We start from the raw sequence: 23013 nt of genomic DNA, 5'->3' as shown, positions 1-23013 counted from the left end.
CTTTGAGCTCGGAATTAAAGGTGGATGGTGCGGGAGAGCTTCGGAGGTATTCTTGCGAACATTGGTTCCCCAATACTATCAAATGAAAAATCTTGCATATTGGTGATGCTGGAGGCCTACTTCGTGATCCCTGATGATATGAAATGAAAATCCTTGCATGATTTAAGTTCTAACCAGGTGCAGCATCGCTACCTTTTTACTGAAGTTTTGGCAGTGACTTGAGTCTGAACTGGCCCACGTTGAATAGATCCTTCAACTTGGAAACCATTTCGTGATTCTGGTACAAGAATATGGAGCATACCTACTTTTCTAACACAAAGTAGGAAGGAGTGAGGTTAAGGAAAGATGTAGGGGCCACAGGCCCCTACATGGTTTTACAAGGCTACATGGGCCACAGGCCCCTGCATAGCCTTATTTTAGAAAATAGGGGGAAACACCCTCTGAAAAACCCCATCAGATTCAGCGTAACAAAGAACCCTACTGTAGAAGTTTCAAGCTCCTATCTTCAAAAATGTGGAATTTTGTATTTTTTCCCAATAGACAGTTCACGGATGCGTGTTTATTTTTATTTTTTGTTTTGTTTTGTTTTTTTCCCCAGGGGTGATCGTATCGACCCAGTGGTCCTAAAGTGTCGCGAGAGGGCTCTTTCTAGCGGAAATTAAAAGTTCTTGTTCCCCTTTTAAGTGACCAAAAAAATTGGAGGGCACTTAGGCCCCCTTCCACGCTCATATTTTTCTCAAAGTCACTGGATCAAAATTTTGAGGTAGCCATTTTGTTCAGCATAGTCAAATAACCTAATAATTATGTCTTTCGGAACGACTTAATCCTCCAAATTCCCCGGGGGAGGGTTTGTAAATTACAAACTTTGACCATTGTTTGCATATAGTAATGGTTATTGGGACGTGTACAGATGTTTTCAGGGGGACTTTTTCACGTTAAAAGTGGGTCGGGGGAAGGGGGCTACGTGGGAGGAATCTTTCCATGGAGGAATTTATCATAAGGGAAGAAAACTTTCATGAAGGGGCAAGATTTTGAATTATTATCTAAAAAAAAGAGTTTTTTTTTCAGGTTGAGGTAAGGAGCAACATTAGAACCAAAAACGAACAGAAATTTTCACGTCTATAAGCTGGTTTGTCTCCTCCACAATACCTCACTCTTTACGCTAAAGTATTTTTAGTAATTTATACTATCTATTCTACAGCCTTTGTGATTCAGGGGTCATTTTTTAAAGAAATTGGAACCAAATTGAAGCTTTAGTATAAATAGCGAGGGAGAACCCCCTCATATACGTAATAAAAATATGGAATTTCGTTACGTAAGTTAATTTGTAAGTTACATATATTTATTACTAATAAAAACGTTCGTAAAAAATAAGAAGTTTTAGTTACTTTTTTATGTAACCAAAAATTGAAGTGCAACTAGGCCTCCTCCTCCACCCCCTTTTTTTTATCAAAATCGTCCGATCAAAACTACGGGAAAGCCATTTAGCCAAAAAAAAAAATTAATAAAATGCAAATTTGTTTAATTATTCATGTGCGGTGAGCCAAAATCAAAACATGCATTAATTAAAAAACGTTCAGAAATTGAATAAAAAAAACAAGTTTCTTAACTGCAAGTAAGAATCGACATTAAAACTTAAAACGAACAGGAATTATTCCATATATGAAAGGGGTTATCCCCTCCTCAACGCCGTGTTCTTTACGCTAAAATTTTTTATTGTTTTAAAAGGTAGAGTTGTGAGAAAGAGTCAAACTTTGACTCTAAGGCTTTTGTTTGAGTCTCACAGTCCTTGTTCTAAGTCTTGTGTAAAGACGTGTCAAATGTCTAATTCTTTATAAAGACATCACTAAAGTCAGAGGTGAATCCAAGATTCGTAGTCTGAAGATGACGCATTTTCTAGTGACAATAGGCCGAGTCTTATCAAATCTTCTTCGTAAGTAAATTTTATTTTTGAGATTATCATTCAACTGCACCAAACCTATGTTATCTGTCCTCAGCTAACTATTTCCTGTTTACCCGACTAAGTTGATCCCAGATGGAAGGTGGAGAGTAAGGAATTAAAAAGATATGAAAGTGGTTATAGATACAGTTACTGTAACTTAAGCATGGTGAGATCATTCAAACAAAAACAAATAATTAACGAAATAATAATCAGGACCAATAGGACCTCGACAAAGGTTCAAGCCCGAGGACTCGATTTAATACTCTGGGAAACACCATTAGACATTGAAGAGATTTGATACTTCACCACTAGGGAAAATTACTAATTTTCCCACCCGGATATAAAGCTAGCTTAAATAGGGAGGTCGAACTTGTGGTTTTTGCTGTTTTTATTTTTTACAGATAGATTAAACCGATATGATATGAATAGTATTTGTGCTACATGAGCTGTGCATGAGGTGCTTTGCGTAAGAAAAACTGCAGCTCTCTAAACCCACGGTATGAGAAACGTTATATCCTTGGAACAAAGTACCAAATGTCCTTTTTAGCGGCTCTGTATCAAATGGCTCTGTATGAATGAAAAATGTATGAAAATCATGTATGAAAAAATGTATCATGTATGAAAAAATGGCTTTTCATGGCAATCATGCCATGTCAATCATGGCAATCATACATGGCAATCATGTATGAAAAAATGGCTTTTTAGCGGCTCTGTATCAATTTTTTAGCGGCTCTAACAAAGTACCAAATGTCCTTTTTAGCGGCTCTGCATAGGGTATTTTGTTTCATTATTTAGTTCCACATCAAGTTTTTTATTTCGTTATTTTGTTCTACGTGAAGTGTTTTGTTTCATCTTGAAAGAAGGTGTTGGGTGGTAAGTTGAAATTTGAACAAAAAATAACGTTCACACATCCAAGTACAGGAATAAGAGTCAACTTTGCTTTTTTTATGGTTGCAGAGGTAGATACAACCTAGTAAGAGGCGAACCACAGCCTATTGTAACCAAATTAAAAGACCTGTTTAGAAATAAATTGTCAAGTAAGAAAAATTTGCCATTTCCGGCTGGTCCAGGAATGGTCACTGTTATCTAAATTAGTCTTTATAGTAAAAAGTTTTTTTTTTAAACAAATTTAAAGGAATTTCGATAAATTACCAAAAACCCCTAAAAAACGGTGTTGGTATGAAACTAAAAGTTTACCATTGGAATCGCCATGGGTTGAACAAAACCCTGTTCAGGAAACTTCTCGAACTGAATCACTTTTGTGCATGCATTGCAAATGAATATTGGTTTTACCTGACTAAAGCCAGAGACAAGTAAGTGGGAATTGACGCAAAGCGTTATACTAGAAAGCTGTTTACTTGTCACATTATCATGGTTTCAATTTTTGGTAAGTGGCCATTTACACAGGGCTCATTCGTAGTCGTAGTTGCGACTACGAGTTGGCAAAAACTTCTCATTCACAAGGTCTTTGGGTTTCAGTCCGAGAAATAATATTAGTTCAATTTGGATCAACTCACCAGCCACAAAGATTAGGTTTTAATAAGTTACATCAAAGATTAGTGGCAAGAAATTTGATAGGAATCCATCAACAAGCGAAATGACATACTTTTTTTTTACAAGTCTAGAAAATGTTTATGTCAGCTTTGCCATTCACTGAGACTATCTGTCTTGGCCTTGCTAAGCAAGCATCCCAAATGATATGTGAAAATGAAGCTAATAAAGGCATGGATGTTACTTTTGAGCAAGTAACCTCCCAATCACCTCTCATGCATTTTGCTTTATCGAACTATTCTTGTAATATCCAGAAACCTTTTGTTCTCGACGCACACAACAAGTTCTTCAAGAAGATCAGACTCTTATGCCATTCCATATCTGTACCATTTGCTTACCCTCCATATCTGTCAAAATGTTTGCTACTAATCTTCTGTGTGATTGGTTGAAACCTAGGCTTAGTTGCTGGTGAGTTTGATCCGAATTAAACTATTATTACGCCTAGGATCGAGACCTGAGACCCGTGTGAACGGGAAGTTTTGGCCAAGTCACAGTCGTGACTACAACTACGACTAATCCCCGTGTAAATGGCCGCTAAGGGTTACAGATCTGCGACGGAGAAAAATGCATATTTTTATTAGCCATTTGGCTGTTCAATCCCAAATAAAAGTAAACCTGCAATTTTTTAAAATTTTTGCAGCAGAGCCTCGATAATTTTGCGTGAAAGCAGGACTTCTCGCGGTTCGATAAAAGTGTCTATTAATAGCACTTCTTTATCAGCATTTCATGCTGATTCGTGTAGAGATGTATGTTTTGCGAGATCCAGGCCAGATTGTCGACAAACTAGACTTTTCTCTATTCCTATACAATATATCTACACCTTATGTCTATTTTGAGTTATGAATGGTTTATTATGCAATTTTTGTTGCTGAATTGATTGATATTTATGGAATTAATATTTTCATATTGGTGTGTAGATTGGTAATTCAACTTTACAATTTATCTGCTGCTTCACCTGACTTTCCAAGTCTGACATAGTGGCTCTGAACAGGGGGTAGCTTCAGCATTTTTATTGGCGGGGCATGAGGGGTCCATATCCAGATAGTCAAGGGACATGAGCTATATAATATTTTTTTCTCAAATTTTCGCCGGGGTCAACAAACCCCCCGGCCTCCCTCCCCTCCGAAACGACGCCCTGCCGCAGAATGACACATTATGTTTTTGGATTTCTAAACTCTGTTTTTCGAAACCTAAGGAGGTACAACAGCTTTTATATACCAACAGATTCAGCACGAAAGGTTATGTATGAAGCTATTCTTTGTTTGAAATAGAGAAAGGCGCAGAACCATTGTCTTGGGACTGGAAAGTCACTTTCCAGTCCCACTTTCCAGCGAATCTCTTTTAAGATTCGCCCCTGGTAGTGACTCGAATGAATTTTAATTACAACTATAGGATGAAATAAGCAGGATCCCAGGCCGAAATATGGTACTTTTTCCAAAGATTTTAATGCCCTGGTTGGTAGAAATGGGGATAGATGGTATCCTAGCCTAAGTAGATTTGATCTAGGAAAAGACCACTATAACTGCTACAGACTGCCCCAATTTTGTAGATATAATAGTCTAGTTGTAATTTATATTTAGTCAAAAAAAAAGCTCATAAGTTAACATGGCATTCATATCATGATAAGATGACTAACCTTATTGATTATATTACTATAAACCGAAGACTGGAAGGATCAATACAATATACTAGGTATATATAGGATTGCTGTTATTGTTGTTAAATGTAAAGATCACTACCTAATAGCTATGAGGCTAGTGGACTCAGGGATGAAAATTTGAGAAAAACTTTCCAGGAACAGTTGAATACTAAACTGAAGAGTTTAAAATTTGTGATGTCGCTGATGGTGTCTAAAGGATGAAAATTAGAAACATAGCTAGGAATTTTAATGAAAATGCTTTGCGTTTAATAGAGAGGAGGAGGGGTTTGTAAGAGAATTATTTGAGCTATAGATCATATTTAAATAAAAGGAATGTAAAGAAAGTGCAGAAAGCATTTTAATGTGAATTAAGAAGGGGTGAAGTGAAGCCCATGAATAAAATTACTGAAGATATGGAAGATGCAGCCAGTCGACATGTCTGTAGGAAATGAGGTTAGTAGCTGGTTTCATATTAAATCAGGAGTCAAGTAGGGTTCGGTTCTATCTCTATTCGTATAGGTGTATTTGTATACTTTGTCGTAAGTAGCGAAGCAAAGGCAATAGGAGAGCACGGAAACGATTGGGGAAGTAGAAATCTCCTGGACTTAGATAATGCTGTTGATTTAAGCATTCTAGAGGAAGATATTAGCCAAATGAATGACGTTTTGAGGGTTTAGGGTACAAGAATAGATTTGAAAATTAATGTTGAGAAAGTCGCAAATACTAGGAATAAGTGAAGTTGAAGAGGTGATTTTGCGCAATGAGAAAATCGATCATATGGATAGCTTCATTTAGCTATGTAATTTTATTAGTAGACGGTGGGTGCAGTGGCGAATGTAAAAAGTAGCCAAGGCCCTGGGTGTTTTTTCATAGTTTAACACAGATTGAAAGAATAGGAAGATAAGTCTGCCAACCAAGATTGAAATAATGAAAGCTATAGTGAGGACAGTGGTCAAGTGTGATTCTGATGCATGGGCGCTCCAAAAGACGAAGGAGGATTTGCTAGATGAAAACCAGAGAATTTGCTTACGGATTGTTTTGTGTACCCGCCTGACTAACCGTATCTCTAACATTAAGTTGTATGACAAATGCGGCTCATTCCTTATTTTTCTGTAGGGCTATAATGAAAGAAAGGTAGAGATGGCTAGGACAAGCTCTGTCAATGAAAAATGATAGATTGCCAAAGATCGTCATTATCGGCCAAACGAAAAGCAGGTCGTCCCCGAATGTGATGTGAGGATGTTGTGAGGAAAGATTTAAGGGAAACAAGAACTTTTTGGTAAGGTGTAAAGACGGGCGCATTGAATAGATTGGGATGGATGAGGAGCGTACGCAGCTATGTTGGTGTCATACGGCTTGGTGCTATAGTGAATTGCTAGTATTAGTAGTAGTAGTAGTATCAGACTAGAAAATCGTGTTGGTCTGTCACGAGAAATCTCAAATACCTATGGGTTTAATGCCGTCTTTGTTCTTTTGATTTTATTGATGAATCGGTCGACTTTGATTCGATTGAGGACTTGATATGGATATGGTTAAGATATGGTCGACCAAAAGCGAAGCTACATGTATAAACTTTTTGTTATTTTGTGAAAATTTTGTTTAAAGGTTGCGTCTGTTTGCAACTGTTTACGCATGAGATCTTTTTTATGGTGAAATTAATTCACAACAATTGTAAATTCAATTGATTAAAAATTCTAATTCGAAAAAAACTGTTAGTAATTTAAATTCATTGACAAAAGTACGATTCGTGTTCCTTTTACACTTGAATACTATTTGACTTTATTTACGCTCGTCTTAGGTTAAATGTAGTTCATTACTTTTCTAGGAAGAACTTCTGCTGTGGAAAAAGTTTTTTCAAATCAGTTTCTGTTCATTTTTAATGTACGATTTTCTTTATTAGATAATAAAAGGAATGTTTGTACAAGTATTTTCCGTTTCTCTCCATAAGAATCAAGATTTCGACTTGCTTTTAGTTAACAGTATTTTTTGAAGTTTACATTCTAGTTTTTTTTAGATTAATAGGAAATCTCTGAAAAATTTTGACAGATTTCATGTTGTAGCCCAGTACAAATCTTCATTCCCGATGACAACTTGAGTTGCTGACCATATTATACTCAGACTAAAAAGGGGTAGTAACTCAGCCAATTTTTATAAATAACAAACCCTTTTGCTCTCTAAGATTAACAGTAATGCTTTAATTTGCATTCTTTATTTTAGATAGATGGAAAATGTTCTCCGATAAGTTCGACAGACTTCGTGTTGTAGCCCGAGAGCTGAGCACCGTCCAAAAGTCGACAGAAGATCGTCACAAATTCTTCGAGCAAGTAAATGCTCTCTGGAATTTTGAGCATTTCGATCTAGAAACCCTATTCCCTATCAAGTTTGAACTTGCCAAGCAAGATAAATCAGAGGATTTTATTTTAAAAGTACTAATAAAAAATGGAACATCAGTATGTTTTAGAAGAGAATTTTGTCGCTTTATCTGCACATTAAGAGGAGGGAAGAAGTCTAACTTTGTGTATCAACCCACGGAGAGTTGGATACCAGGAAACAATCTTATATTCTATACCAATGTTAAATTTAAGGGGACAGGTATTAAATGCTTAATATACGTTTCAATGGTTCTTCCAAATTCGCTAAGAATACCGTTACTGGAGACAAAGGCTTTCTTGGCATTCAAGATAAATTCTTTTATTATATCACCATTGGATTTTGTAGCTGTTTGCAAAGAGTCTATCAATTCTGTGTTGTTATGTCAAAAGATAGGATCTAAATCATATTCTGAAAGATATGTAAAGGTGTCTCCACAATTAGTTGAATTCTTGACTAAAAGCTATTTATTTGAAGAATCATTTTGTGCATGGTTGAAAAGTTCGAAACTGGAAATAAGAATAGACAAAGATTCAGATTGGAATGTGATTCATTTCAAAAGCGGCAACGACCACTTGGTTGATTCTGTTCATTCATCTACTGTTTATGAAGCTGTAAAACGGAATGGGCTTGTCATTTCAAGTGATGTTCCTCATGAGTTAAAGGTAAGTCAACACCTCTCTACTTTAGTATTACGTATTACGTTTGATAATAGCTGGTTAGTTAGTTAGTTGTGTCTCCTGCTGTGCGCTACTTGGTGTAGAGAGTGAGGTCTACCTCCTTCATCTGCTTCGGTCCATTGCGAGTGCTTGTGTTTTGCTCTGTCTGAAGTTTGTCATCGTCAGGAACTCGGTCAGACTTTCGGATCACCGCTTCTTCGGTCAGCCCAGGGATAACTTTCAGGTGCGTTTGGTATCGGTCGAAGTTGTAGATATTCTTTTAGCGTAGATATGGAGGCGTAGATGTGGAGGCATTCGTGGCATACTTTGTAGACTGCCGGTAGTAAAATGTACTTTATTCAAGCTTTAACTCGTCAGGAAACATTTTAGGACTTGACTCGAAAACTTGTAATAAGCTTTTAATTAGTCTGAAAATGCAGTGAAACCTTATTTTTGTTTCATGTTTTCAAATAAAATCGTGGCTAAGTTCAAATAAAAGCCTGTTGTAGCTAAAATAAAGTAAAAGAAAAAAATGTCTAGTGTCAAATTTTTCCAACATAAAAATGTCTCCTAAGGATTATTCAAAAATCGTTGTTTTTATTCAGATTTAATTGAACAGCAATTTCTAATTGCAAGAAGTAATCTAGAGAATTTGAATAAAGGGACTAAGAAGCTCAAAAACGTCCAATTGAAATAACAAATACACCCTTGAATTTGTCATTGTCCTTAACTCTCGAGTTTTCCTAGGTCCCATCTTCAATAAGAAGGAAAATCACATTTTTTGCATAGGTATGAGACAAGTGGCACTGATACGTCTCTCTAGGCCATTGTTTAAATATAAGGAAGCAGAAATCTTATATAAGAAATAAGAACAACATCAAACCTTCAGACGTTCTTACTATAAGTTTTTTCTTTTTAGGATAAAAGCCCCAGCCCCCGTTAAGAAGCAAAAAAATACGACCTCCGTTAAAAACTTTTAAAACCTCCAGTACTTTGACATGCTTGGTTGTAGGGTCACAAAGAATGTGGAACATAAATCTGCAGGCACCACCTTATCTTTTTCACTATGTTCACTAAAACTTATTTCTTACGTAGTTACTTATTTAGTTCATCTTAAACTTGATACATTAATTAATAGCTACTTACTACAAGAGATAAATGTAAAGTTGTGGTTCCAATAGGGTGGAAAGGAGAGCTGTATGTTTCATTTGCCCTGAAGAAAATTGCAATTTGCAGGGGGAAATTGTAGTGTTTTCTATTTCTATTCTGTGTCGAAAGGTGTCTTTAAGAAGAGGGATGATGGTTGATGTATGGGAGTTTGAGTTTGTCTTTTGCCATTTGAGGTATCCTTTGGTTAAAACGTATTCCTGTGTCGTATGTATGCATATATTTATTGCCCATCGTAGACGTAAAAATACAACACTGGAAGAGTAATCAAGAGAAGAAAAATAAATAGGAAAAAACCAAGAAACATACAAGATTTAAAAATCTCTTTTTTAAATATCGCAATCACAGGATTATCAACTCCATATTATGAAGACGAGTCATTATTGCTAGTCAAAGAGACAACCGAAGCAAATATTTTGCAAACTTATAGAAGCAACTAGAATTCCTTTGATATAACAAGCGAAAAAACAGACCAAAACACCGGAAGGGTGGGCAAATGCGGGACAGCAATTGGTTTATACATCCTAGCTAGGATACGACGGTTAAATATAAGCTTTGATGCAGTTAAAAGGCCATACGCTTTATTGGATTTGCTAACTAAAAATTACTGTAACTTTTGCTGCATGGTACAAAGATTTGATCCAGTTTTAATTGAAGTAAGGGAATGTAGAGCTGATTTAAATTATTACTTGATGGGGACTAGTGTCATGTTTTAACAGCATTTCCAATGCTGTTTTGCTGTTTTGATTTTTGGCGCAGATTGCTGCTGGTAAAATGCTATTTCACTTAGGAGCCGTACTACAGCAGTCAGATCCCATGAAGACAAGGGCATTACAATACTAGTCTATCTGCAAATTTTAGTTTTTCGACATAATTCGAGAAGAGGGTGGTTGATTGTGATTAGTGTAGAATTATAGAGAGCTTTAACAAGCCCCAAGGATTTATTATCTTAAGAGAACTCAACATGAGTTTATGAAGACTGCATAGTACAGGGGGAAGGCGGATAAAAATTCTATGATTGCTTCTTTCAGTTTTTTTTTTTTTTTTTTTTTTTTTTTTTTTTTTTGTTTTTTTTTTTATCGATTCACCTCAAGAATTGTTCAGAAACCAGTGTTTCTGGTGAGTTTCAAGTTGTTTTAAAACCGATTTGCTCATTGTACTAGATACTATTATGCCATAGTCTATCTAAACTCTCATATAGTGTTTGTTAAAAATGACTCACTATGCTGTTGGTGCCCCCCATTGAGTGCTTCGACATAAATGGTCAAGAGGGTGATTGATTATAATTAGTGTAGAATTATAGAGAGCTTTAACAAGCTCCAAAGATTGCTCTGACCTGTTATCTTAAGAGAACTCAACCTGAGTGTATGGGGACTGCATAGTACAGGGGGGGGGATAAAAAGTCTAAGATTGCTTGTTCCTGTGTGTTTTTTTTCTTATTTATTCACCTCAAAGACTTTTCAGAAACCCGTGGTTTTGGTGAGTGTCAAGTTGTTTTAAAACAGATTTGCTCACTCTACCATAGACTATTATGCCATAGTCTATCTAAACTCATATACTCTTTGTCGAGAATGACTCATTATGTTGTTGGTTCACCCCTTTGAGTTCTCATCGATATTGAAACACGTAGGATTTTACTCTGATAAGTTGGGGAAAGGTGAGTTTGTGTCAAACGTCATTCCATGATGATGAGCTGTTTCTTTTTATGGGATTAAATAAAAAAAAAAACTAGTTTTTTTTAACTGAAAGTAAGGAGCGACATTAAAACTTAAAAACAACAGAAATTACTCCGTATGTGAAATGGGTTGTCCCCTCCTCAACGCCTCGCTCTTTACGCTGAAGTTTTTAATTGTTTTAAAAAAAATAATTGTGGCAAAGAGTCAAACTTTAGTGTAAAGAGCGAGGGATTGCGGAGGGGAAAACCCATTTCATATACGGAGTAATTTCTGTTCGGTTTAAGTTTTATTGTCGCTCCTTACTTTCAGTTAAAAAAACTAGTTTTTTTAATTTAATTTCTGAACGTTTTTGAATTAATGCATGTTTGATTTTGACTCTCCGCACATAAATTATTAAAATGAAATTTGCATACTAATTCTTTTTTTGGCTAAATGGCTTTCTCTTAATTTTGATCTGACGATTTTGAGAAATAAGGGGTGGGGAAGGAGGCGTAGTTGCCCTCCAATTTTTTGGTTACTTAAAAGGCAACTAGAACTTTTAATTTTTAACGAACGTCTTTATTAGTAAAAATATATACGTAACTTAAGAATTAACTTACGTAACAAACTTTTATATTCTTATATTTTTATTATGCATATGAGGGTTGTTTGTCCCCTCGTTAATACCTCGCTCTTTATACTAAATCTATAAGTTTTGTCCCAATTCTTTAAGAATGACCCCTGAATCAGAAAGGCCGTAGAATAAGTAGTTGAAATTACTAAAAATACTTTAGCATAAAGAGCAATGCATTTATCTCCTCCTAAATACCTCGCTCTTTATGCTAAAGTATTTTTAGAACCCTCATATGCTTAATAATCTCTGTTCGTTTTAACTTTTAATGCTACTCCTTACTTTCAATTGAAAAACTTTTTTCATGTTTATTTTTTCATTTTTTTTTATTGTAATGCTAGAAAATCCTGCGCCCTTTTCATTGAGTTTCTCTTCCCCCATGACATATTCCTCCAAGGAAAGATCCTCCCACATAGCCCCCTCCCCTCAAGTCAACCCCCAAACCAAAAGAATCCCCCTGAAAACGTCTGTACACTTCCCAATAACCATTACTGTATGTAAACACTGGTCAAAGTTTGTAACTTGTAGCCCCTCCCCCAGGGACTGTGGGAGAGTAAGTCATCCCCAAAGACATAGTTATCATGGTTTTCGACTATGCGGAACAAAATGGCTATCTTAAAATTTTAATCCGTTGACTTTGGGAAAAAATGAGCGTGGTAGAGGGCCTAGGTGCCTTCCAACTTTTTTGGTCACTTAAAAAGGGCACTAGAAATCTTCATTTCCATTAGAATGAGCCCTCTTGCGACATTCTAGGACCACTTGGTCGATACAATGACCCTTGGGAAAAAGAAAAAAAACAACAAACAAACAAATAAACACGCACCCGTGATCTGTCTTCTGGCAAAAAATACGAAAGTCCACATTTTTGTAGATAGGAGTTTGAAATTGTTGCTATAGGGTTCTCTGATACGCTGAATGCGATGGTGTGATTTTCTATTCTATGACTTTTAGGGGGTGTTTCCCCCTATTTTCCAAAATAAGGTAAATTTTCTCAGGCTCGTAACTTTTGATGACAAAGACTAAATTTGATGAAACCTATATATTTAAAATCAGCATAAAAATCCGATTCTTTTGATGTATCTTTTAGCATCAAAATTCTGATTTAAGAGTTTCGTTTACTATTGAGCCCGGGTCGCTCCTTACTACGGTTCGTTACCACGAACTGTTTAATAACACCTTGATCGATTTGGAATAATTCATAGCGGAGAAGTAATTTTCCTCTGTAAGGCAACCACTGTCAATTTCTTTGGAGATTTTTACCAGTTGAGATATGAAGATCACTAAAACATAGCAAGAAGATTACACAGCTTAGCAAGGTGCCATAGGGCAGCCACATCTCTAAGAGTTTATCAGTGGGGAGCTTGCAGAAAACAATATTGATCAGGATCCTCTTTTTTATGTTATCGCAAGCCTTTTATAAGTTTAGGAAAGCTGCTAGCGATACAAATCAAAAAATTGAAATAGAAATTAAACGCAGCAAGTTTTTTATACGGTAAAGAACTGAAAATAAATGATATACAAACTGTACCCCTGCACTGCACATTCGGCAAGTGTAACTGGCTCTAAAGTATGTATAAAACTGCATGCCAAGCCCATGACTTTCAATTTTTCTAAATAGAAAGTTGGGGTTCAGGGGGTGGAAGTTTTTGCTAGTCACCAGAGAAACTTGGGTTCACTCCCATACCAACAGCGGTTTTTTAAAGTAATTTCTCTATTTTATAAGAGCTAGCAAAATCTGACATTTTTCACTTGGATGTACTCAAATGTTCGAATGGCTGAGCATGTTTTCAGTAAAGGAATTTTTCAAAATCTTGTTAATTCAGTTTATATCGATTTATTTCTTAATTCCATTATAGACCGGCCTCTCAAGAGATCTCCCAAGTGTTGGCAAGATCATGATAGGACAATAAGAGCTAATAAGAGCAATAGATTTTATTGATATGTATTTGTACCAACAGTAAATTATTGTTACATGATTGTTTAAAAACCTTCTATCAAATACTAGCAATACGTCACCTATAAAAATGATTATTAACCTTTAAATAACATTATAGTTAGTATTTGAATAATAATGCAACCTGATATATGTCGATATTTAACAGCAAGTATGCATTTGTGCTCACGTTTGTTTGCTTGTACGTATTTGGATAGGATTAAGCGTGGCTGGGTGGGTCCAAAGGTGGTAGCCTCTTTGTAATCAGTTGTTTTTACCGTAGCACTATTAAGTTATACGTAATGAATTGTAGAAGGGCTGCCCATACTACTACTAACAATAACTTATGCGGTACCCAGCTGTCTGAGGCAAACACAGCTAAGCACGCTCCTCCTCCATCCCAATCTATCCAAAGCCTCCTTCTTTACGTCATCCCAAGAAGTTTTCATTCCCTTAAACCTTTCAATATGACATCCTCCCACCCCATTTGGGGACGACCAGCTTATTTTTGGCCCTAGATGGTTGGCCGACAAGGACTTTATTTAGTAATTTGTCATCCTTCGTCCACAGAATCGTTGCACTTACTACTACTACAACTACTAGCAACTTGTCGCAGCACCAGTCCGCATGAAGCCAACACAGCTGCGCATGTTCCTCCTCCGTCCTAATCTATTCCAAGTCTCCCTCTTTACACCCTCTTAGGAAGTTCTCATTTCCCTTCAATCTTTCTTTACAACATTCTCCTACTGTAACCAAGGACGACATGCTTTCCGTTTGGCCCTAGGCGATTGACCAAAAAGGAAAATCTTTGGCAAACTGTCATCCTTCATCCGCAGAACGTGACCTAACCATCTCAATCTTTCTTTCATTGAAGCCCTAGAAAGCGGGATTTAGCCACATTTTTCGTACAGCTTACTGTTTACGGTCGGTCATATGGTATCCGAAACAATGCGTAGGCAATTTCTCTGGAAAACATCTAGCAAATCCTCCACCGTCTTTTGGAGCACTCACGATTCAGAACCATTGCGATCCCCATGAAGGGCCTTAATTTATCTTAGGCAGTTTAGCTTCCAAGACTTTCTAATTTTGCCAACGATAAGGATGGAGAAAATTATAAATATCATTTTCGTTAATAATGCCAACATTTTTACTAAAGCAGGTTTCATATACGTCGAATTACTTTTATAGGTTCTTCACTGCCGGTACGTTAAAGCTGAGGAAAATGGTCTGCTGACAGAAAGAGAAGACATCGCTCAATTTGTTACCCAACTCCGGAAAATAGTTGATTCAGGTTTTCTGTTTTAGATGAAAATTGGAATTTTTTTTATTAACATGCTCTATGGAAATCTTTAGGACTGTTTGTTTATCTTCTTTGGAAATACAAAAAAAAAAATAAATTGTGTGTTAGTTTCCTGATTTTCAAGTTTATATACATCTGTAAAGGAAATAATTAATATCCATCTTCTATTTATTTTTTCTGTATTAATCAATTATAATTGATTGTATCTCTATCACTGTTCAGTGCATTCCTAAATGCTTACTAGGCTACATAACATTTTTTTTTCTTTATTTGCTGCGAGAGGTTCATTACCAAGATTTTTACAATCTGTACCGTTATACATTGTTGTTGTTTATATAACTTTTTTCTCTCTTTGTCTTTTCATTTTATTACTGCTCATTAGATCATTTACTCAAGTTTATATCGTTTTTTACTCTTGTAAAAAAGAAAAATCACGTGGTGCAGTTGATTAAGAGTTACCTCCATCATTCCCTATGGTCACGTTTCATTAGGAAACGTGACCTTGTGAAAACAGTATCTGGGTAATGTCTTGGGAGGGATGCTACGCTCTAAAGGTTGTTCCTGGAAGATATTTGGTCTGTGCTGCACGTGAGGACGTCGGGACGTGAAGCTTCTTGATGTTAAAAAAATCTTCTTCTAAAGCTAACAGCTTTGTCTTGGGCAGGTTAAATTTAGTAGTTTTGTTTTACGTGTTTATTATTAAAAGTTGGAAAGAAATGAAAGAAATATACTGCAAAAATAATAACCCAAAGCATTAGCAAATTAAGTTATTACTGCTATTTTGAATTTTTCAAACGTTTTAGGATACTAGACTCTATATGGCGCTGTATGAACTCTATAATAAGAGCCTTGTATTGCTCGATGCTGATAAAAATTACTACTACTTCTGTTAAAGAATCGAATAAGGTAATTACTTAATTTATTATTGTAGAACGCTAATAAAAAAAAAGGTTGACAATATTTTTCTTATTATTCTTTGACTTTCGTTCGTAAGGTTATTACTTGTTTCGGGACAATTATGCAAATCAGTACTCGTTGAAGTTTTTGAATGGTCTTTAATTAAACGATTATAAATTGAATTGATCTTAAAATCCCATTCATCTCTATTAATACTAATACCCCCATAGATAATCTTTTTTATTTCTATAATTTCTCTGAAACTTTGTATGAGTCCTACAGACTTATCAACAATTTTTGTCTGATCAAATAAAATATTGTGATGAGGAAAATTATATGTGTTCCGCTATAGCAGATTCAAATGTTTCAGGTTTTTTATTCTGTCTTAGCGAGCAATCTATCGAATTTTTCTGTTGCTGTAGCCTATTTTGTAAATTCTACTGTGTTCTACCTACATACAATTTACCACAAGAGCATGAAATTTTATATACCTCTGTTGTATATTTCTTGGAACTTTATCTTTCCCATTATTTAGCCATGAGCTTATATTTTATATATATATATATATATTATATTTTCTCTGAAAGAAAATAGGAGGGGCTTTCATTTAAAATTGAAAGTAAATCTAACGGTGTCTGTGGTGCTCTAACATGGATACAATTGGACTAAACTATTAGGGTGGAAAGCAGGTTGTCCGTGGTTTGGGTGGGAGGATGTCGCAAATAAAGATTTAAGCGAAATGGGAACTTTCTGGGAGGGTGCAAAAAGGGAGGTTTTGAATAGATTGGGACAGAGGAGGAGCGTGCGCGGCTGTGTTGGCCTCAGGTGGCTTGGTACTGTGGCGAGTTGTTAGTAGTAGTAGAAGTAGTAGTATTAGGGCTACTGAGAATGCAGCGTTCTCCAGCATAAGTTAAATGCTCCAAGCAAAGTTAAATTAAGCTTAAATGTAATTATCAGATTAACCGCTTTAGTCATATTTAGCATATTGTTCTTAGAGTTCTTAACTATAAAATAAAATATAGTAATCAATAGCTAAAATTGATATGGATAACATTTAAGCAAATCTGACAATTTATAGCATACCCGTAGCAATTCCCCTTCTACCAAGGGTTTAATAAACGCTTGAGATCTTAATTATCTTTTGATATTTTTTATTTATGTATCTTATTCAGTTATTTTCTATACCTGTGTAATATGGGTGCTGCAGAGTGATATTTTTGCAGAATAATTTTATATTCATCATAATATTCTCCTCAACGCCCCGCTCTTTGCGCTAAAGTTTTTTACTGTTTTAAAAAGTCGAGTTAAGAGAAAGAGTCAAACTTTAGCGTAAAGAGTGGGGCGTTGAGGAGAAATAGCCCCTTTCATATACGGAGTAATTTCTGTTCGTTTTAAGTTTTAATGTCGCTCCTTACTTTCATTTAAAAAAACTCTTTTATTATTATTTAATAATAAATAATAAAACATTGAAGCCTTATGGACTTTACTATAGACAACGCTATACCGTTGTCTCTGTCCGTTACTATGTCCATTCGCCCGTTCCCTCAAAAATATAGTCTTTTTTGTCCCTATTTGATACACAATAGTTTGCAATTTTTATGGTAGGGGGAACTATAAGAATATTTGTATGTCCAATGTAATAATGTGCCATTTTTTTTTCAGTAACCCGCGGTTTTATAGGTCTAGCTGACGTTATCACGGAATACTTGTGAGCCAGTAAATACTAACCGTAAAATTGACATTTCCAAATTGAATATATTTCATGGCGTAAAAAATAATTTATTTAGCAAATATAACATATATACATTGGAATCAAATCAGGTCCTATAAAAACGGAATATCTACAAAATGATTTTGAATCACAATAGTTCCTGGGCCTCTCAAGTTTTTAGTGTCTCTCATTCTATGCAATAGTAGGGGCCAATCTTCCATCATCCTCGTCTTCATCCTCAGAATCATATCTTCCTAAAATTAATCTTGGTGCTCTCTCAACTTCTGCTATGGGTTTTGGATTCTCCATGTCTTGGCAAGCTAAACCTCCTCCAAACATCTTTTCAATCTCTTCTAATGATTTTCCCTTTGTTTCTGGTAGGCAAAAATACACAAAAAATACGGCCACAATACAACATGCCATATAAAACCAAAACACACCATATTTTCCAACCGAGTCTGCCATTATTGGGAATGTTCTCACAACTGTGAAAGTCATAATTAAGTTGAAAGAAGACGAGAGGGGTCCAAGAAGAGCTCGGAAGCGTGAAGGTAAAATCTCTCCCATAATCAAGAAGGGGATGTTGTTGAATCCAATAGAAAAAGCGGCGATAAATATTACCAGGGATGTTAAGGGTAGCCAACCTATTGCTGATGCCGCTTCCTGCCCTCGCGTTTCCTGAAAAAAAAAACAAAAAGAATATGTTTAATCCATTTTACAAACTAATTCACCCTAGACAAGATCAGTGCATATAGTGGATTACTTCAAATCAGCCCCCCTTCCCCCACCAATTATCGTCCCCATCTTCAGTAAATGCAAAATATACGTAATAATATTGCAGCAAATAACGAGGAGAAAATGTATTTTTCCATAAAGAAAGACCGATAATTAATGTTTTACGCATAAAGTTTGCTTTTGGTCGCATAAACTCATGAGCAGTACAATAGCGCTGCCTAAGTAAAGAGCAAGGTAGGCACAATACTAAGCTATAGTTGACCATTGTTAACATATAGGGTTTTTATGGCGTGGTCGTAAAAACTTTGGAGAGTGTTCATTCGATTGGAAAATCGGAAGTTCTAGTATTGTTTTTAAGAGTTTAAAGTGATCGGACCCAATCCCAGGGTTGGCACAGCCCCTCAGAGCCTAGGGGCTGTAATTTGTGCCCCAGGTTAAATAAAGATTTTATGGAAGGCGTGGTCGTATAAACTTTGGAGGAAGTTCATTTGATTGGAAATTGAAAGTTCTAGTTCCTGTTTTACCACTCAAAAGCGATCGGAGGCCAACTATCCACCCCCTCCCAGCCCTCTCTCCAAAATCCATCCGATCGTACGACCTTTAAAACTAAACTAGAGTCCTGGTTGAGCTTCGTTGAAGGTATGATGGAAGAGCTGTTTTAAATTAAAAAAAAAAAAATATTTAAAACAGCTCTTGCATTAAAGTTCGTATTTTAATGTAAGTTCCTCTTTTTTATTTTTATTTGTGGTATGCCGAACCCTTGGTCATAGGGCCGAAATACTCATTTAAAGTTTGGAATTCCACTGTCTTACGAAAAAGATTGCTACTGTGCTATTTGTAATTTGATGTTTACGATGGAAAGGCAGTAAGGTCTTTATCGCTATTTACAGTTGTTGAAGAAAATTCAAGATGCTATGTGTATACTGATACTAAAACTATTGCTACTATGCAATCTAAGATGAAGCTTTCAAGAGTATTTAGCCGGAACGAACTATGAGTGCGTAGATCGTCCAAAGGGTGATACAGCAAAACCTTAAGAACAGTTTACATTATTAAGTTAGAGCTTTCAGGGTAAGTTGTGATGGATTTTGAACCTATTTTTGGCGGGAACCAGACGAACAACTGTCCTGCCCGGCACCACTGAACTTTGAAGTTACTTCTGACTACTATTTAGATCTGTCTGCTGCAGCTTCCCCAGTGGCCTCCACCCAGTCTCCGTCCCATCTCCTAATATACCTACGGAAGCTTCCCCGTGGCTCAAGGTCCTCTTTGAATTTTTGCCAAAGATCTTTCTTCTGCCGTCTCCAGGATGGTACTGGATCGCAAATAAGGACGTCGCGACATATCGTATCTTTGGGTTGACGCAAGGTATAGCTGAGGAGTTTAAGGCGACGTATTTTGATGATAAGGGATAGCTCTTTAGCCTGATCGCAGCGACTTCGTATTTCGCTATTGGAAATTCTAGACCATCTGTTGGATCTTAGTATATGGTGGAGGCAGTGGTGATTGAATGCTTCCAGAGCTCTAGCCTCTTAAACCTTGAGCGGCCATGTCTCGTAGGTGTACAGTAGTACAGATCTTACAGATGATATGTAGGCTCTTGTTTTGACTTGGACTTTGGTTTTTGTTGAGATCTGATGTCTGGCCCATAGTGCCTTTTTTGTACTATTAAAGACTCCCCAAGCCTTTGATACCCAAGCAGAAATGTCTTTTCCAATTCCACCATCTGGAGATAAAATAGACCCGATGAACTTGAATTAATTGACTTTTTCTATTGGTTTGCCGTCCACGATGATTTGATGTGGAGCCGAATGGTTGACGACTATCACTTTGGTCTTGAAACTACTTATGGAAAGGTCAATGTGCTTTGAAGTCTTGGAGACATGGTCAACCATGTCTTGTAAGCTGTCCGCTGTGGTTTCCAGCAAGACAACAGTCTGAAAAATCCAAGTCTGTCAGTGATTAAAGAAGTCATCCAGTAGACCAAAGAAAACTCCCCTGAATTTTGAACTAGACAGAAAGCACTATGTGAATAATATTAATACTATTACTATGATTGCTGTGACTACTAACGCTAACGTTATCGAGGAGAAACTATTTAGAGTGTAAAAAGAGTATAAGTGTATCCAGAGGGCATAGATATAATTTTTGTGGAATGGTATTAAGTTTCATTTTTTAGGTCAAATTGAGGTAGTATAAAACTAAATTAAACAATACTATGTGTGTCCAGATTTTCAGAAGGGTGTATGTTTTTAAAAACATACAAATAGCAGGCCAAACTATGTATTCTTACAAGAAAAAAACCTAGAAGATTTAAAATATTGCTTTCCTTTTCCATGAAAAAGACTATTTCAATAAAAAACGAACAGAAATTAATTTAAAAAGTTTTTCCCACCGAATAAGCTTTTCAAAGAAAAGTAAAGAGCCCCATAAACTAAATATGAGCAGAAATATAGTCAAATGATCTTCCAATCGTAAAACTACTACAAATCACTATCAATAAATAAATGAAACCCAAAACCAAAAGAAACATTAAATCACCAAGTCAAACTCAAAACGAGCAGAAATAAATGAGAGTGTGACGGACACTACCCATACCTTCTGAAGACCAGAGCATAATTTACACTTCACTGAAGAAAAAACAAATGAATAAGGTTTGACAGTTTAATATACATATATTGCTCCTTACAGTCTTAATAATTTTTGCTTGAATGAAGTCAGAAAATTTAAAACATTTTAAATGTATTGTGTCTTCTGTAAAGCGCAAATTCGAAAGAAGACTTTGTTTTATTGACAATTCGGGTTTCAGGTTATTGTCCCGTGCTCTTTTGATTATACGATGTATAAAGACTTTGTCGGCAAGTGTCACCCTCTGAGCAAAAGAGTACGGGTATTAGAGTATAAGAGTGGGAACTTGTACTTGTATCTAGGAAAATCGCCAACGCCATCTAACGTTTGGGGTCTCTTAGCGTTTTTTTAAAGCTTCGCAAATGCGTTTTTTTCAGAAACGGAGATCTTTCACTTATTGCTACACTAATTTTACCAATTTCAATAATTACACTAATTTTATCTTATCATTACACTAAGAACCACTAAGTTCTAGATGGTGTTGGTGATTATTTCTTCGACATTAGCGACAAGCTCCACTCTTACAAGTTACCAATACTGCTTACGTTGAGCTACCAAGGAATTAACCTTAGTTATGTATATGAAGTTTATGCTCGTTTAAAAGTCATTAAAATTTGCGAAGTTATGTCTTGTAATACATTGTATCATAATGCATTAATATTTTAATATCTAACGTTCCCCATTAAAAACTACTGTTTCTACAAAAAATTTTAAGTGCACGTGTGCATTATTAAGTTGTTGGTCGCCTGTGTTGTCTCATTTTATTGATATACTAGTGTTTAAATTGTATCTTTTTGTATTTTTTTTTTCGTCTGGTTTCCATTCTATGGGCATGTTTTTTTGTCAAATCACTTTAGTAATTTTAACAACCCATTCTTTCACATGTAATTTTGCCACCACATAATTTAAAGGAATTCATCACATAAGCTTTTTCCAAACATAATTTAAGATATTTACCCCCAAGAAAATTTTATCAAAAAAAAGAAAAAAAGCTCTATGAGTCTACTGCCCTTTAGGGGCCTCCCCCAGGCTCAGCGTGTCCCCAGCTGGCAATAGGGGAACGCCCTACAGATATGTAAGGTACCTCCATAAAAGGAATGGGCCTAGGGAGGACCTTGTCCCTGGGGGTCCATATTAGACGCTGGGTCACCCTCGCCCGGGGCCATAAATGCAGGTGGAGGAGAAAGGAGGCCCCTCAAATGTACACTCAACAGGGCCCACCGGTGTGTTCACATGTCCCATGAGTTACAAATCTTCTCCCAGTAATGGGTCAAATTGCATGGTGACGGAGAACACCATCATGGGATGATCCTCTATAGGAAGACAACTGTGGCAGGGCGTAAGATCCAGATCTATGGACAACGGCCTCTGCAAAGGGCTGGCTCGACCCTTTCGGGGTTTGCCATACCGGGCACCTTGCGGTCAACTCTATTCCTACTTGAGGAGTGGCGTCCCTCGAGGAAATTATAGCCTAGTAAACGACACAGCATTCGCTATGGGATTCTGATTAATGGATAATTCTTCTGGGCTTGGTCTGTTTTGACGGGCGTTTTCGAGCTGAAAAAACCTCTTCCTAACTAATTTATCTACTATGGGTTACCTCCCCATAGTAGCATAATATTTGTAGGCGTGAATATATAATGAGTCGGATGTAATAGGCTTGGGACTGTCTGTACAGGATTTCCACTCTTGTTGATAAAAGAGTATCGCCAAGTGCTGAAGACCATGTTGTGACCAAGATGGGCCCAGGATTGCACAAAGCCTCCATTCATACTGTAAGTCCCAGGGACTTCTTGCTATCCGGCTTAAGTGCTTCGGTATAGACTCCAGAAGATATTTTGATCCCTGTCCTGCGCTGGTATCCGGGATCATTGCTTTTCCTGGGGCCAAAATAATTTCAATGATTTAAAGAATATAAAAATTGGAACTTGGAATGTTACGATATTAAAAAAATGACTATCGTAATGACATTTTGACTGACGAATTCAGACGATTCGAGCTGGACTTATTAGGAGTTTCAGAAACTCATATCCCAGGGGCAGGAAGCATGAAATTAGGTGATATAGAATTTGTTTACTCAGGCAGGAAGGATTGGGTACATAGACAGGGAGTGGAGCTCATGATGAATAAGGAAGCTGCTAAGTCCTGTCTAGGCTGGGAAGGTATTAATGATAGAATACTAATTGCTCATTTTA

At 36.4% G+C, this 23013-nt stretch overlaps 1 protein-coding gene across 1 annotated transcript in view; it reads right to left on the bottom strand.

Moving 5' to 3' along the window:
• Positions 1 to 17505: 17505 nt before the first annotated feature.
• LOC136030434 (facilitated trehalose transporter Tret1-2 homolog) overlaps positions 17506 to 23013 on the bottom strand; it is a 50421-nt gene continuing 44913 nt past the window's right edge. The window contains exon 7 of the mRNA XM_065709418.1: positions 17506 to 18133. Coding sequence (XP_065565490.1) covers positions 17648 to 18133 — 486 coding nt within the window. The 3' untranslated portion in view covers positions 17506 to 17647. The remainder of the gene's footprint in view (positions 18134 to 23013) is intronic.

The sequence above is a fragment of the Artemia franciscana genome, chromosome 8 (genome assembly GCF_032884065.1).
Source record: "Artemia franciscana chromosome 8, ASM3288406v1, whole genome shotgun sequence".
NCBI lineage: Eukaryota > Metazoa > Arthropoda > Branchiopoda > Anostraca > Artemiidae > Artemia > Artemia franciscana.
Note: the sequence above shows the minus strand (reverse complement) of the source record. Positions and strands in the feature narration are given on the sequence as shown.